General features: G+C 47.3%; 7 protein-coding genes across 7 annotated transcripts; 2 read left to right on the forward strand and 5 right to left on the reverse strand.

Moving 5' to 3' along the window:
• Positions 1-1,370: 1,370 nt before the first annotated feature.
• PADG_03547 (uncharacterized protein) lies at positions 1,371-2,449 on the forward strand (the record flags this gene model as incomplete). Its single annotated transcript, XM_010760783.1, has 2 exons — positions 1,371-1,422; positions 1,542-2,449. The coding sequence occupies 2 exons, from the start codon at positions 1,371-1,373 to the stop codon at positions 2,447-2,449; spliced, it is 960 nt and encodes a 319-aa protein (XP_010759085.1).
• Positions 2,450-3,805: 1,356 nt separating this feature from the next.
• PADG_03548 (uncharacterized protein) lies at positions 3,806-4,570 on the reverse strand (the record flags this gene model as incomplete). The annotated part of the gene is made up of 1 exon (XM_010761200.1): positions 3,806-4,570. One exon carries the CDS (start codon positions 4,568-4,570, stop codon positions 3,806-3,808), a length of 765 nt encoding a protein of 254 aa, XP_010759502.1.
• Positions 4,571-5,711: 1,141 nt separating this feature from the next.
• PADG_03549 (uncharacterized protein) lies at positions 5,712-7,609 on the forward strand (the record flags this gene model as incomplete). The annotated part of the gene is made up of 5 exons (XM_010760784.1): positions 5,712-5,926; positions 6,010-6,155; positions 6,225-6,297; positions 6,350-6,521; positions 6,569-7,609. The coding sequence occupies 5 exons, from the start codon at positions 5,712-5,714 to the stop codon at positions 7,607-7,609; spliced, it is 1,647 nt and encodes a 548-aa protein (XP_010759086.1).
• A 399-nt stretch (positions 7,610-8,008) lies between these two features.
• PADG_11616 (uncharacterized protein) lies at positions 8,009-8,254 on the reverse strand (the record flags this gene model as incomplete). Its single annotated transcript, XM_010761550.1, has 1 exon — positions 8,009-8,254. The coding sequence occupies one exon, from the start codon at positions 8,252-8,254 to the stop codon at positions 8,009-8,011; it is 246 nt and encodes an 81-aa protein (XP_010759852.1).
• A 306-nt stretch (positions 8,255-8,560) lies between these two features.
• On the reverse strand, positions 8,561-9,259 carry PADG_11617 (uncharacterized protein; the record flags this gene model as incomplete). Its single annotated transcript, XM_010761551.1, has 2 exons — positions 8,561-8,754; positions 9,076-9,259. The coding sequence occupies 2 exons, from the start codon at positions 9,257-9,259 to the stop codon at positions 8,561-8,563; spliced, it is 378 nt and encodes a 125-aa protein (XP_010759853.1).
• Positions 9,260-9,819: 560 nt separating this feature from the next.
• PADG_03551 (uncharacterized protein) lies at positions 9,820-11,209 on the reverse strand (the record flags this gene model as incomplete). The annotated part of the gene is made up of 7 exons (XM_010761201.1): positions 9,820-10,171; positions 10,291-10,428; positions 10,500-10,552; positions 10,645-10,734; positions 10,836-10,951; positions 11,070-11,088; positions 11,153-11,209. 7 exons carry the CDS (start codon positions 11,207-11,209, stop codon positions 9,820-9,822), a joined length of 825 nt encoding a protein of 274 aa, XP_010759503.1.
• A 711-nt stretch (positions 11,210-11,920) lies between these two features.
• Positions 11,921-13,829, reverse strand: PADG_03552 (uncharacterized protein; the record flags this gene model as incomplete). Its single annotated transcript, XM_010760785.1, has 2 exons — positions 11,921-12,673; positions 12,744-13,829. 2 exons carry the CDS (start codon positions 13,827-13,829, stop codon positions 11,921-11,923), a joined length of 1,839 nt encoding a protein of 612 aa, XP_010759087.1.
• Between the last annotated feature and the right edge of the window lie 725 nt (positions 13,830-14,554).

The raw sequence follows: 14,554 nt of genomic DNA on the forward strand, positions 1-14,554 counted from the left end.
ATATGGTGCTCGGGGATATAATTGCTCCGTTCAGTGAAATGGATTGTCTGTGGACATCGAATATGCAGACGATGTCCAATTTTGAAAAAGAGCTCTTTTGTGCTAAGTTACGGACATTCCTTACGTTATTGCGCGGCAGACAGTCAGAGTCAGCAGAGTTGAGGTTGGGGATAGAAAGTCAACGTTTTGATGAATAAATGATGTAATTCCTCCCGCAGTTATCCATAGCACCGGATGCGAGGCAGCGATCTATCACAGGCTCTACTACACATCTACCACAACTAGCTACCTGTTACGTATTTGATGCGTGATCCGTTCGGTTACCACGATGCCATCACCCGCCGCTGGGGCTAACCAGCCCGTCAAGAATATCTCTTGCTAGGGCACGCACCGAAGGATAGCCAGGACGGCTCATGAGCCTGGTCTTCTTCTGTCCCATGCAATTCTATCTGCCTCAGCCTTAGTTACGCCTGCAGGATCCGGCGCATCAGGCCCCTAGCCGAAGCGCTCCCAGCATCCCTATGACAAACAGCGGAATATGCTGCTTCCATGCGAGAGGTCTTCCGTGATGCATGGCAGCCCCTGGTTTACCTCAATTGGGTGATTTCGATTCATCGAGGAAAGGACCAGAATTTTGAGAAGCATCGGAATTTACTCTGATCGCAGAGAAAATAAACCATCCGAAGAAGACCGCAGATAGCAGGCATCGTTTTCAGGCGCCCATATTCCAGTGACCAGGGGCCAAAAACTTGTTTAGTAACTACAAACGGGAGCATCCTTAGCCGGGTCTTCTTGAAATTTGAAATCTCACAGAATTTCTTACAGAAGATGAAATAAAAGGGCCCGCACAAGGGTTCTAACAGGGATTCTAACAAACAACAAGATGGAAATGGCATTCGCCAACTACCTAGGGAGCTACAAAGTCATTTGGGTGCTTAGATAGTTAAACTATCTCATTCTGCTTAAACCTCGGTAGGTCGGGCCCTCTTCCTGTCTCTCTTCGTTGAAAGATTTGTGTGGTTCTGTTTTTAGAAAAGTTCAGGATATCCAGGTTCTGTTACTTGTTGATACAAAATATATCTCCTGTGCAGAGAAATCGTGGGGGTTTTGCTGTTTACATCCCCATCACCATTCCTCATCCGTGCAAAATATGGGAGGATCTGGAGAAACTGAAAGAAACATCCTCCAGGTAATCTGGGATCAGGCTCTCTTTTGTTTCCTTTCCCCGATCTTTGGTAATCACTCTATACCCCCCGCCGTCCAACTCCCTATCTATTCCCTCATGGTGTTTTTTCATCCATGATTAAATATGTGCTGACGTCAAATCGCAGTGTTCCAATTGCTCCTGGGTTTTACGCGCCAAACAAACAATGGCCTCCATTGGCGTCAAAGACTCGCAGTCGTCATTGTCCGAAGCAGAAGGTCTACATTTCCCGCAGAACAGCTACTAGAAAGCTTCGTAAGATCTCAACTGGAAAAGCAATCAAAATTTATTGTTCTAAGTTCAACATCGCCTACAGAGAGGTCGCACTGAAGGATAGCTCCACCAAGGCCCAAAATTGAGCCATGTCTGCATGTCCCACAGCCAACCTTGCACTTTGTCACTCCCCCGTCAGCCTCTGAAACTGGGCCGATACTGCTGTACTTTCATGGAGGGGGATACGTCAACCCCCTTCAAGCACCCGGTCACATGCCTTTCGCACTACGGTGTGCCGCAGCATGTAAAGCCAAAGAAGTAGTCTTTCTCGAGTACTCTCTGGCTCCGGAACATCCGTATCCGTCGCAACTCGTTCAAGCCGTGGCTGATCTTCGATATTTACTAAACGAGCTCTCCCTTCGGGCTGACGATATTATAATCGCGGGCGACAGCGCGGGTGGCAACTTGACAGGGTCGTTACTGACGCACATAGCTAAGCCGTCACCCTATGCGGCACCACTAGACCTTGCTGGCCGCCAACTAGAAGCTGTGTTGTTGGTGAGTCCCTGGGTTATGATGGGAACCAATCAAGGCAGCTATCATACGAATCATAGGAAGGATTTTCTTACCCTGGCACAGGAGAATTGGTTTAAGGCGCAGTGGAATGCTAATGGAATTGCCAATGAGGAAGAGGTATGGGCAAATCTATGTGAATGGGAGGGTGCCAGGGATGTTTGGAATGGGGTGTTTCCATCCTCCGGGGAGTCACAGGGCCTGGTTAAGAAGGCGATGGTCACAGTTGGCACAGCGGAAGTTTTGCTGGACAGTTGCCGGGTATTTGCTAAAGACTGCGTGAAGGCAGAGATGGTTGTCGCTCAGCGGGAAACTGACTGGAGCGTCTTCCATGGAAAAGATTTCGTTTTTGCAGAGTGTGAGGGTGAGGTCCATGTCCAACCTGCGCTTGACCTTGCTGTGAAATACTATGAGGGATATATGATGCGGGCAGTTCTATCGTGGCTGGAAAGCGTATGATGTTTGATTAATATGGGGCCTGGCTCTAGTATTGATCATGTAACTAGCTGTTCCCCGTCATTATATATTTTCTCGGACGCATCCTTGCCCCTTTTTCTTGTTTCCATTGTCTCAAGGGGATCTTATAATAACAATGCTAGCCTGACCTATTTTGTAAAGACTGAGACCCTCTATGCTGCAAATAGTGCCTCTTGGCAATATCCCGGTAAATAAAGTAAAACTTTTACCAAACTCAAGGTGGTAAATAAAAGTCAAACAATGCCCAAGGGGTTAACTTACTGGTGACGTCATCAGAGGCAGATTAACTAACTATTTATAGATCAAACATCTGACACGCGCGATCTTGGTAAAGCTCCAGTTCACAGCGTATATGTTGTTCAACAAGCTACAAGCTAGAATTTGCTCACTCAACCCAATTCTGGAACCAAAATGTAAGTATACATATGCAGACATCTAGCCCCTCTCTTACAGAGATCTCATACCCATATCCCTCCCGCCTCCCTCACTCTAGGAGGAATCATCAGCAACCCCGCGCGTCCACGCATCACTTAAACTCTCGCTGACGCGAATTTCTCAGACCAAAGTTACTTCATCAATCTACGGAACCCTCACGACGGCCAAGCTTCTCCTCCAGCATCAACATGGTTTTCTCCGCTGGATCTCACCTCGTCAACTACACCCTTCCCTCCTCTGGCTCCTCCGCGTCATCAACTGTGAGCAAACCCATTAAGGGAGCGACCAAGCCGTGCTTGAGCTGCGGGTGCGGTGACGAAGACTGCGACTGTTTTGTCTGTGTGGTTATGTGAAGATGAATTTGGCGCTCTTTATACGACTTTTATGGCGTCGCTGCGGGAGATGGTGATTCAAATTTTGATGACTTCTTGACGCTGGATAAGGCGTTAGGCTGAATTTTCCTGTCTCTTTTCCTCCCCGATGAAGCGAGATTAGCCCCGGTTCAGCGGAAAGGATTCGCAGAAAGGGTTGTGTCATTTTGTTTACTTCCACCTCTGTTTATGTCTAGCGGTTATTGTGTTTTTTTGTTTATTTTGTGCATTACTCAAGCAGGCGAGGATGGGCGTCTGCTTAAGTTGGGGGTGTCTAAAAGATTATGAGGTGATTGCGGCCTAAGATGTGATATATGACATGAATCTCCAGTCTAATAATATATGAATTGTATTTTCCACTTCAGCTGCATCCCACCGTATTCACAAAAAAAAAGCGCTTAAGAGAATTAGACTAAACAAAATAACAATCTAAATGCTAAGCTAAATCGGAACCCAAGCCCTTCCAGAATGACACAGACGCGAAAAAAAAAGAGGGGAAGTAAATAAAAAGGAGAGGAAGACAGTAAAGTCTTCAATTACCACCAGCAGCACCCATTATAACAAGCGTCTGCAAAGTCCTCCGGCGATCGATCTCCTTCTTCAGCATCAAGAGACAAGTAGTCACGACCAGCGCCTCATCCATGACTTCGAATGCATTCCGATCAAACACCAGCTCCCCGCCGTTCCCCGCTGTGCACGTCGACGTCTTCGCTGGCATTGTTTGTTCATTTCGTAGAAGGTGCGCGACTCTCCTGCGGCCCGCAATTTCAATTTTTTCCAGCACCATGAGCTGTTGCTTCTTTCCATCCGGACCGCGTTCCTTGACATATCTCCATTCGAACGCAGATCCATCAGGCGTGGCGAAGTTTGTTGTTCGTGAAATCCACTTCCCGGTGACTTTGATCTCTGAAGACACCTTTTCAGACTCGGCGGAACGACGAATGATGGGCGCCTTATTTGGTCCAAAAAAATACTCTGTGGAGATAAGGTTGCCGCCCTGGGGCGATGAAAGAGTGCAATTCCCTGACCAGCGCTTCTCACGCGTGGAAAGGTATGCGAGTGATCCGTCTGGGTTACTGATGTGGATTTCTAGCTGTGAAGTCGGTGTGGGTAGGCGGAAAAGTTCTTTTCCACGGGCGTCAATGAAAAGTGAGGGCCCCGGTGTGAAGGACGATGATGTGTTAAGAAGAGTCTCGGCAGTGTTAACTGAGTGGATTGAGGTTGCGGCAGAACCCTTGAGGATTTCGTTTTCCTTCTCTGAAAAGCTCTTGTCTGCAACGGAGTGATCTGATGCCATCGTAGGAAAATGGAAGAAGGTAGCTAGCTCTGTGAAGAGTCGGTCTCTGATAGAAGAATACCTAGTATATTTATTACTAGAGAGATAGCTGATAGCTGGTTATGCGTGAGGTGATTATGAGGACCAGAAATGAAGAGCAATTCCGAAACCCATCTTCTGGCGAAGCATGAGGGATCTTAAATACCAGTCCATGTCAACCACGCCGACAAAAAATCTTCAGAAGGTCAATGTAGCGCCTAACATGACATGCTGGTCAGCCTCGCCGTCCTGACCAGGCGGACATCTCCGTAGCACTCCCTCCACGTCTACATGGGGCTGTGGTCTGAGGCGCAGGAATAATCGTGTGAGGAAATTTGTCGTATCTCGTATAGGCAAATCGCATTTCGGCCGCTAATTCCCTAGCAAACCAGTCAAACCAGTCAAACCAGACAAACTAGTTAATTACATCAGCACGTCGATGAATTAAGCTATTTCCAAATAGGGAAAGAGCTCGTAACGGATCCCAAACCTTAAAAAAGTGTGGGGAAGCGGATGATATAATCACTTCGTCTGTGGCTCTTCCACAGGTGTCGAGCGTGTTGCGAGAGTATTTTGCGCCATTAACCCTGGTAATTGGTCTCTGGTCTCACATTTGAAGGCGAAAGAAGCGGAGCAAGCCGTGAACTTCAATAATCTACCGAATTCCATGAGGAGAAGGGCGCTGTACGCGCCAACTACCATCCGATTTACACCGCGTCGGGATGCGACCAGGTTGTTGAATTAGCTCGAACATTATATTGGTGTCGGTTTTTGATAGTGCTGAAACAGTCGTTGAATATCTTGCCAATTGCGAGCTGTCAGCTTGAGTGCTAGACCCTAAAGATTAGTGGATAGTTGTCGAGGTTGCTGTCCTTGAGCCCGGCATGCCGCTATTCAGTTAGTATCGTTAAAACAACAAAAATTCGAAACCACCAAGGCAGCTGTGTGTTCAATGGCGTTGCTCAAGTCCCCTTTGAGGTTGGTGCGCATACTTTTTATCTTTCTTCTAGTTCTTTTTGCCCTACGGCAGTTCCTACCAAATATATCATACGACATTGAACACTGCCGCTCTTACTGGTCCCGTTTCTCCCACCTGCAGGCAGTTTTCCCACCATGGGCGCAAATGGCAGTTATTCTGGGAGGTGCCAAAGTACCATCTGTGACTATTCGTCAAGGCACCATCATTGGTAGGGTTCTACAACACAACATTCCACAGTCGGTGGAAGCGTTTCTTGGGGTTCCATATGCTCTTCCTCCAACCGGCGAAAGAAGATTCATGCCACCAGTTCCTGTCAATTCATCGGATGATGTTATTGATGCCACTAGCTGTGGGAATAGGTAAGTAATAGTTTGACCCTAGCTGTTTTGAGTTTCGGAAGCGCAAACTCGAAATCTTGGCTAGGTTCTAACTGAGATGCTAGGTGCCCATCTTCCCCTCTAATGCCGCTCGATGGATGGTCTGAAGATTGTTTGAACGTGAATATATTCCGTCCACAAACACGAGATGCGACTAAGAAACTACCGGTCGCAGTATATTTCCATGGTGGTGCTTTTAACCTTGGCAGTGGTAGGTTTATGCACTTCATTCAGCACACTTAAACCGTCCGGAACTCGAATCAGGCTAACGTCAAAATAGGGGGGAGCCACAACTCTGCATCCATGATGGCATGGTCCGAAAAGCCTTACATTGCAGTGAATTTTAATTACAGGTGAGGCTCCTTCTCGACTTCTGTATTCTGCTGTGAGCTGAAACATGTAAAGACTTGGGGCATTTGGCTTTCTGTCATCGGAGCTTGCAGCAAAGGACGGGGCCCTCAATGTGGGCCTGCGTGACCAGATCCTCCTGTTGAAGTGGGTTCAAGAGAACATCGGAGCGTTTGGAGGAGATCCGAATCAAGTCACCCTATTTGGATTGTCCGCTGGAGCACATTCTGTAAGAAATCAACGTATTCAAACCCTGCCCTCCGCTAACGTCACCAGATCGGCCATCTTGTCATGCTTCACAACGAATCAGCACCACCCATTTTCCACCGTGTGATGATAGAATCAGGTGCCGCAACTTCCCGCGCCGTTTACCCCTACAACAACAAACTCCATGAAAACCAATTCACAGAATTCCTCGTCGAAGCCGGCTGCTCTAACCTCACAGAACAAGAGACCTTCCCATGCCTACGTGGCAAGCCCGCGTTAACCATCGCCGGGGCCTCATCCAGGATATTCTCTCGCTACGAACCTTCAAACCGCTGGGCATTCCAACCAGTCATCGACGGCGATATCATTCAACAAGCTCCAATCCGCGGCTGGGAAACCGGCAAGTGGAATGAAGTCCCCATTCTGACCGGTTACAACACGAACGAAGGAGCCCCTTTCGTGCCCTCTGGAATGTCCAAGTCAGAAGAATTCATCGAATTCTTTAGCACGCTTATCCCCGCGATGCCCGAATCGGACCTGCAGAGACTCGACAAACTCTATCCAGATCCACTAAAAGATCCATCCTCTCCCTATGTAGAGATGCGAAATATTGAAGTTGGTTCTCAGTTCAAACGAGCAGAGGCCGCCTACGGCCATTTCGCATACATATGTCCCATACGACAAACAGCCCACCACGCATCTGGCGGCCAGGAGGCGCCTGTCTTTTTGTATCACTGGGCTCTGATCAAGACTGTCAAGGGTGGTGCAAGCCATGGAGATCAGGTCGAGTACGAAACCTATAGCCCCGCCGTGCGGGAGATTTCTGATGCGCAGGATGAAATGGCCGGGACGCTGCATGCGTATTTCACGTCCTTCATCACCACTGGTGACCCTAATGCAGTTCCAGGTAGATTTCCGAATCGGCCTGTGTGGAAGGCATTTGGTGGGGGATGGTGGAAGAAGAACAGGACTCTCATGTTGTTTGGAGACGGAAATGATGAGAGAGCTGGGGGGAATGGGGTGGGGATAATGGCGCAGGTGGTCGACGATGATTGGAGTCAGGAGGAATGCGAGTTTTGGTCGGAAAGGAGTATAATGACAGAATCTTGATGATCGGAACATTGGTTTCTGGGCAGCATATAAATATTGGATGGTGTTTCGAGCTTATTTTTAAAGGGGTGCGCATGATCTAAGTATTATATATACAAACATCTAGTTATGGTTATTAACTATACCCTCGTCTGTCTATTCGTTACCACGAAACCCAACATCTTCTCTCACCACCAATTTCTAAATGACATTGCTATTCCCTCCGTTCCCCACTTCCTATCCAACTTCGGCGGATTTCCCTCAAATCTTCATCTAAACAATTTGCCAAATCAGCGGACCAACCCCAATCTAGCTCAATCTAATTAGGCCAACCGCTTCACAGGGCCCCATGCGCTTGTACCCTGGCCCACTTACCCTTACCCATCAGCAAGGTGCTGAGAATCGCTGCGCTGCTAACTGTCAAGTCACTAACATCAATCCACCTAGCGCTTGTCCAGGAAATAAAATGTCACATCCTAGAGCGACCATTACCAAACGACAGGCATCCGCATTCACATTACTCCCACCAGAAGTCCCTTCGCGTCCCTTCTTGGAACCATTTTTCTCAATCTCTTGATTGGTGCTATTTGGCTTCGTATCTTGATTTGTGGACGAAGATGCCGGCCCGAATAACTGCCAGGTAATCCCCGCAATGCCGAAGACCATGGAGTAGAACCAGAGCTTATAGCTTTCAAGAAGAACTCGTTCGGCCCAAGGGCAGGGATATATATTTAGTGCGTCGAGCTGGTGACAGTTTGGTTAGTGGTCATAGGCCCATGGTTTATCATCTTACCCTTGTATTATATGCATAAGGGGAGAGTTTCAAATTATATGAATTCAAAGGACATCTTGAGGTAACTAGTTACTTCACAAAAGGAATTACAGACACAAGTGATATATATCAACAAAAACCCCTCAGAAAGGAACCTGTCATGCCGACTTACAATCGTAAACGCCTCCAACAGTAACCGCCTAAACAGCTCCATTCTCCCACCGCAATTGTCCGTAGCATGTACCCGCCAGCAGGTGATGCATCTTGGCCCCATAGCACAGCCCAGGCTCGTTCAAAACAGTCGATGAATTGGAAGTAACGGAAGTAGCGGCGGCCTGCGATGATGAAGAATTGTTTATTAGATTGCCGGTGAGGCAGTTGGGGAAATATTTCTCTTGTATAATAAATATGAAATAACAGAGTTTAATGCATGGGGTTGAACAATGCCCTGAATGTTAGAAAAAAATTGTATATTTCGCAAAGTCAAGAGCATATTAGAGGCAGAAACCCTCGTGAACACCAACTGGTAGATACATACATATATATATATATATATATATATATATATATTTCTCTTCTTCGCACAAAGACATCACAAAAACGCAATTCAAAATAGATCCCACATGTCCTCAACAGAGAACCCTAGCAGAGATATTCGGGATGACCACCTAAACAGATATGTCCCACAAAAGCCAGAAGAGAATGGAAAACACACTCAGCGCTAAATTCTTCCAAGCAATCGTCCATGGCTCCGATTCAGCTGCTGACGCTATGGTAACTGAGACCACCTGGCATATCGACTGGATCAGACGTAAGAAATTCTCTAGGCCGAGACCGGAGTTTGTGTAGTTGCTGAATTGCTTTAAGAGAGAAGGGGAAGAAGAGGGAGTTTTGGCCATGCTTGTATTTTCAGGTCTGTGATAAGACTTGGATATGTGAAATAAAAAGCAAAATAAAGAAAGAAAGAAAGAAGCAGACTATGAATAAGAAGTGGATTTGGGTAAACTGAAGTAATGGTGCGGTTTTGTTCGTTGTGTTTGATATTTATCTGAAGAGCTAAATGACAGGGCAACAACCTCCGCATTTTCGGCGCGGCAAAGGGAACGGCGTAACTTTACAGTAAACGAGATATGGTCGGGAATATTTGATGTCGCAGCATTCTCCGTAGGAATTTTTCTTCATTGGAGAGGGTTGGGTGTCGTGTTATAAAGGACTTACTGCTCTGCTAGGCTTCCGTTGTTCGTACCAACAAGCAAACAGGGAACTAACATTCCATATCCAGGTTCCTGGGTTATAAATGTTTAAGTTTTGCGCCCTTCTCCATCAGAAATGGAATTTTGGGGAAAAAAAGAAGAAAAAATTACAATACAACGTGGCGGTGTCATGAAAAGACGAAAGCAAATACTACATAGTCTAACAAATCTTCCAAAGTTCTCTAAAACACCCGGCATCAAAAGCTCTACCGCCCCTTTCCACCAGAAATATCCTGTCCCAGCCTGTATCCACCCACTTTCTCCCATTCAACCTTCTGTCTCGTTATAGGCAATTGCCTGCGCAAACCCTTAAACGCGCCCTCAGATAATCTGCTAAAAGCATCGCTAAGTTCGAGCTGCTGCGCCCGTTCGGCAGCTGTGATGTGTTTGATAATCGTTTCCGCTGAAGAGTTTGGAGAGAGTGATATGGATACGGGTTTCTCGGTGTTGAGGGATACGTTCCCGTCTTCGTAATAATGGACGTTTATGTGAATGGTGCCCGTTACGGAGTTTGCAGAGGGCATAGGAATGGTATAAATGGCTCGATAGCGGCCATTCCTAGTAATGGTGTAAGCTGCTGGTTACTTTTGGTGAACTGTATATGCCCCAATACTTTGATACATTGTCATCCACGTTGGCGGGATACGCTGCTTAACAGGGACTGGAAAGGTGCATACCAGAAATTGTTCGGGGAGTATTTATTTGCAACCAACAGGATGGCAACAGCAGTGTCATTGTCCGTAGGGTACACGCCGTACGAGCAGCTTGGATAATGCTCTTTCGCATGAGCGGAAAGTGATCTAAAGAGGGACTTACTAAACAATCGTTAGAAGTTAATATATCCAGAGCAAATTACACCAAATGTAATTGAAATAAGGAATCGTACATAAAATCGGCATGCTGCGAGTCAAGGACATATGATTGTGGTGAGGACGCGGTCTTTACACGACATGAGACAGTTAGTCAAATGGACGTTCAGAAATCCAAAGCCTCCGTAACAGCATTAAGGTAGGGGTATACACTAGATATACCTGCGTGACGTGATCGAATGTAAATGACGTCTGGCTCTGTACGTCGTAGTATCTGTCGTCGCCAAGTTTATTATACCCACTAACTATGACCTATAATCGGCAGACTATCAGTAGCCATTCAAACAAGAAACTCGCCGCGCGGAAAGCAGTGATTCCGATTCCCCAGGTGAGTTTGCGGTATATGTATGTACCTCTTCGCTACTACCGGGTAGCTTCACAGTCGCGAGTTGTTCCTCGTTGTATTTCTCGAAAGCAGGCGCAAGGGACGAGATCAGCCCGGGCCCTTCAGGGGTTAAATTTTTGATAGCTGCAAGTTTCGGCAAAATATAGCCGGATCAGTGGTCTGAAAAGCCGGGAGATTGGGCGAGAGGTTCAAGGTAAAAGGTATGGGGACATAGGGGTAAGAATGCGATAGAGCTAGATACCTGCAACAACATCTGAGAGCTATCTCGAACATTAGAATACAATACGAATAAAAGCTGACAATATTTGCTATTATCATTCATACCTCTCCCGGAGGAGCACCTCTAATGAACGAGGATGCAATCTCCATGCTGGACGGCATTGCGGCGCTCCGCGATTAGGGCGGCGGTGGGGCAGAATGGTCCAATTGAAAGAAGAAAATACTCCTGGTATAGTAAGCGGGGGCTTAAATACAACAATCACAAAATTGTTGACTGAAAAGATTGACTAGCTAGCTCTGCATTCAAATGGTTGGAAGAAAAAAATGCGCGGAGAGAGTTGACAGATTGCGAAGTCCCCGCTTTGTCTGGAAGTTGTGCGCGTGGAACGCTAAAATTGCCGCCGATTAATAAACGCGATAGGCGCTATTTATAACTGGTCTTCTCTGTTGCCCTCTGAGAGTCCTTTTCCAGGGAAAATCTTGATCTGAGGTCCTTCTTAGACAACGAAAATTGTTTGTCTCTCTATATCTGCGGGTTAAATAAAAGGATTCTCGTAGTTATTTAGTCGTGGAAATAAAGAGTTAAACAGCAATTCAGTAAAGATTCATTCATTGAAACAATTGTCCAGGAATAAACACGCTGAGAGAACGAGAAACCATGACATGCAACATAAGAAGGGAAAAGAGAAAAACCTATGTCACACCTCCGCTAAAGGAAATCCATAGATACATTGAAAAGAGTTTCAAAAAAAAAAGAAGAAGAAGAAGAAGAAGAAGATGATGATGATGAAAAGGATAGCACAAAGGAAAAAGAAAATGGAGAGCTAAAGAGACACAAAAGCTGGCACCCAATTCATTCATTCATTCAATCAATCAATCAATGCTCATATTCATCAACCCATCGTTCGTCTCATTCATCCCCTGCATCCCAATCCGTTTCATTATCCCAGACTCATTTCCCCGCCCTGCCTTCCCAGGAGCAGCAGCAGACGGAGCCGAGTTTCCAGCCTTTGATGGCTGCTGTTCCCTCTGCAAAGAGCCTGACTGAGATGCAACTGGACCATTCTGCAAACTCACACCAGGTGAAACAGCACGCCTCTTCAACATGGTAAGATTAAGCGTCTCATCGCGCCTGCGCTTGTTGTTTGGGCGGGAGACCTCAGCTTCGACACGTAAAGGGACGAGAACGGGTTGTGAGGTGGTCTGCATATTATTACTTTGTTGGTCAACTGGGAAAGAGGGAAATGCAGATGGTGGCGTCCGCATCAACGTGTCTTCGGTAGCGGTAAGCTGTTGTGCTGCTGCTGGTGGAGTCTGGAAGCGGCCACTATACGTATCCAGAAGGCCTATCCCGCGGGAAGTGTGTGTTGGTTGACGGTCGAAGCTAGTCGATGATTGCCCTGCGGCGGCCGAGCTGGCAAGAAGACCGTCTTTGCTGGCCGCAATGGACAGTTCCTTTTGTTCAGAGACCACTGGGGTTGTTAATGATGGGGATAGAGGTGGTAAGTCACTGTCGCTTTCGCGAACTTGGCGGATAACTTCAGCTTCACGCTGTGCCTCAAAATCAATGGGAGCAACTTCCTCAAGCAAAGCTGCCCGGATGCGGTCAAAGTTCTTCGGTTTTGGCTGTTGGCAGCACAGTTAGTGGATGGCTCTGCGTAAAATCAATTTTTTCTATATATCAAGACAGATTTACCAGTAAATTCCCTCCTCTCGTTACCGGACGCCGAATTACACCATGTCGTCCGCCATCTATGTTGGAACAACCGGCTAAGGAGCTGGATGGGCTACTAATTCCTCCTTGCCGATTATCATCATCGCTTACGTCTGATAAGCGAAGATCGCTGGTGCCAAGGCTTAGACTTTCCCGTCGCGATTTGACTTCACTCATTGACATTTCCCTGGAGAAGTAGCAAGTGGCCGAACTTTCGATGCTCTTTAAGACCGGTGGTGAGATGGGTCCGGGACTGGGTTTCGCACTGTTCCCACTAGTGCTGGATGAACTATGTCTGCTTCTGCGAAATCTCGCGCGTTGAAAGCTCAGGAGACTGGCTTTAGCAGCAGAAAGCCCACCAATCCAATCAGCACTGGAATTTTGAGCTGTGCTGGGAGAAAATGGGTTCGAGAATGCATTTCCCGCACGAGCACCTTGCGGGGTCATCAGGATGGGGTCTTCCCTATCAGCCATATGGATGGATTCATCGTCATCGTCTTCGCTACTGGTGGAAGTATCTGACTCAAACATGTTGACGCTGCTCACGGAGCTGGATATGGCGGGTCTGTCGCCATGGGTGATCGGTTGCCAGAGGCCACCAGACATGTTTGGGGAACCCATCCCAGTTGAATTGACCGTACCCCGACGAAGAGGTATCGCAACCCCACGACCAACAACAACTGGAGAGGAGTCAGGAGATGATTCCGCTAGAGTTGAGTGGTGGAGGTTAGTACATGCACGTGAAAAATCCAGTCCCCTCGATCGTCGAGGTAAAACAGAAGCTGGGGAGCCATAAATGTGTGACGAATCGAGTTTCGGGGAGAGGGGAACTCGGCTTCCTCCAGCTATAGGGCTCCCAGATATTCTCGCAGGCATCTGAAGTGACAAGCCATGTGGAGGATAATCGGATCTCTGGGGAGTTGCTGGACCCTTAGCTGTGACTGCGCTGTCATCCTTGGTCCTTTGGACATTTAACGGGTTTGGCGATGCGGAGGAAGGAGTTCGTGTAGATCCATCCGAAAGAGAGCGAGGTTTTACGGGAGAGCGACTGGTAGTTGGAGTCGACATTCCAGGCTCCAACAATTCTCGTTTGCCCTCCAAGCCAGTTAATTTTGGTCTTAGTTGCTCTGTTAAATGGCTCCCAGATGGTGTGGCGGAGGCAGGATAGTAGTTAGCGCCGAAGCTATGCTGATTATATTTCCGTTGAATATGATAAAATTGGCGTGGGGAGGAGAGTAATCCCTGGAGTCGCGCCCAAATTGCGTAGTTTTTGAGATATGACGCGAGGAAAAGCTGTTGGAGGATCGAGTATAAGAATTGTCCCTATGCTAGCGGAAAGGAGGTTATCAGGCTAAGTTTCGACGTTTGACGGCCATGGTTAACAGGAGTAAACTGCAACGTGAAAATTCATTTTCAGTGTTTCCCATCCACCGTACGTGAAGTAGACCACTGGAAGCAATGGCAATCAGAATCGAAGGGGTTGGGGACGTCAAGAAAAAATCGCGCTCACGGATACGGGCGGGGAAAGTTGACGGACGTTGATGAAGGTTCAACGGTTGGTTGATGAAGAACGGGTGGAAGAAGACGGGACTTGGCGATAAGGTAATGACGTAACGAAACTTCAGATCACATGATTCAGCAAACAGAGCAAACAGAACCTTGGGGCAAACCTCACAGTATCTCAGCCAATCACAGCGCCCCCCATCATGGGCCATCCCTTTAGGCTTCAATTTATTTAGTTGAAGGCTTCGATCTATGTCAGGGGCTCATAATAACCCCAGAGCAAGACGCAT

This window comes from Paracoccidioides brasiliensis, assembly GCF_000150735.1.
Source record: "Paracoccidioides brasiliensis Pb18 unplaced genomic scaffold supercont2.4, whole genome shotgun sequence".
Taxonomy (NCBI): domain Eukaryota; kingdom Fungi; phylum Ascomycota; class Eurotiomycetes; order Onygenales; family Ajellomycetaceae; genus Paracoccidioides; species Paracoccidioides brasiliensis.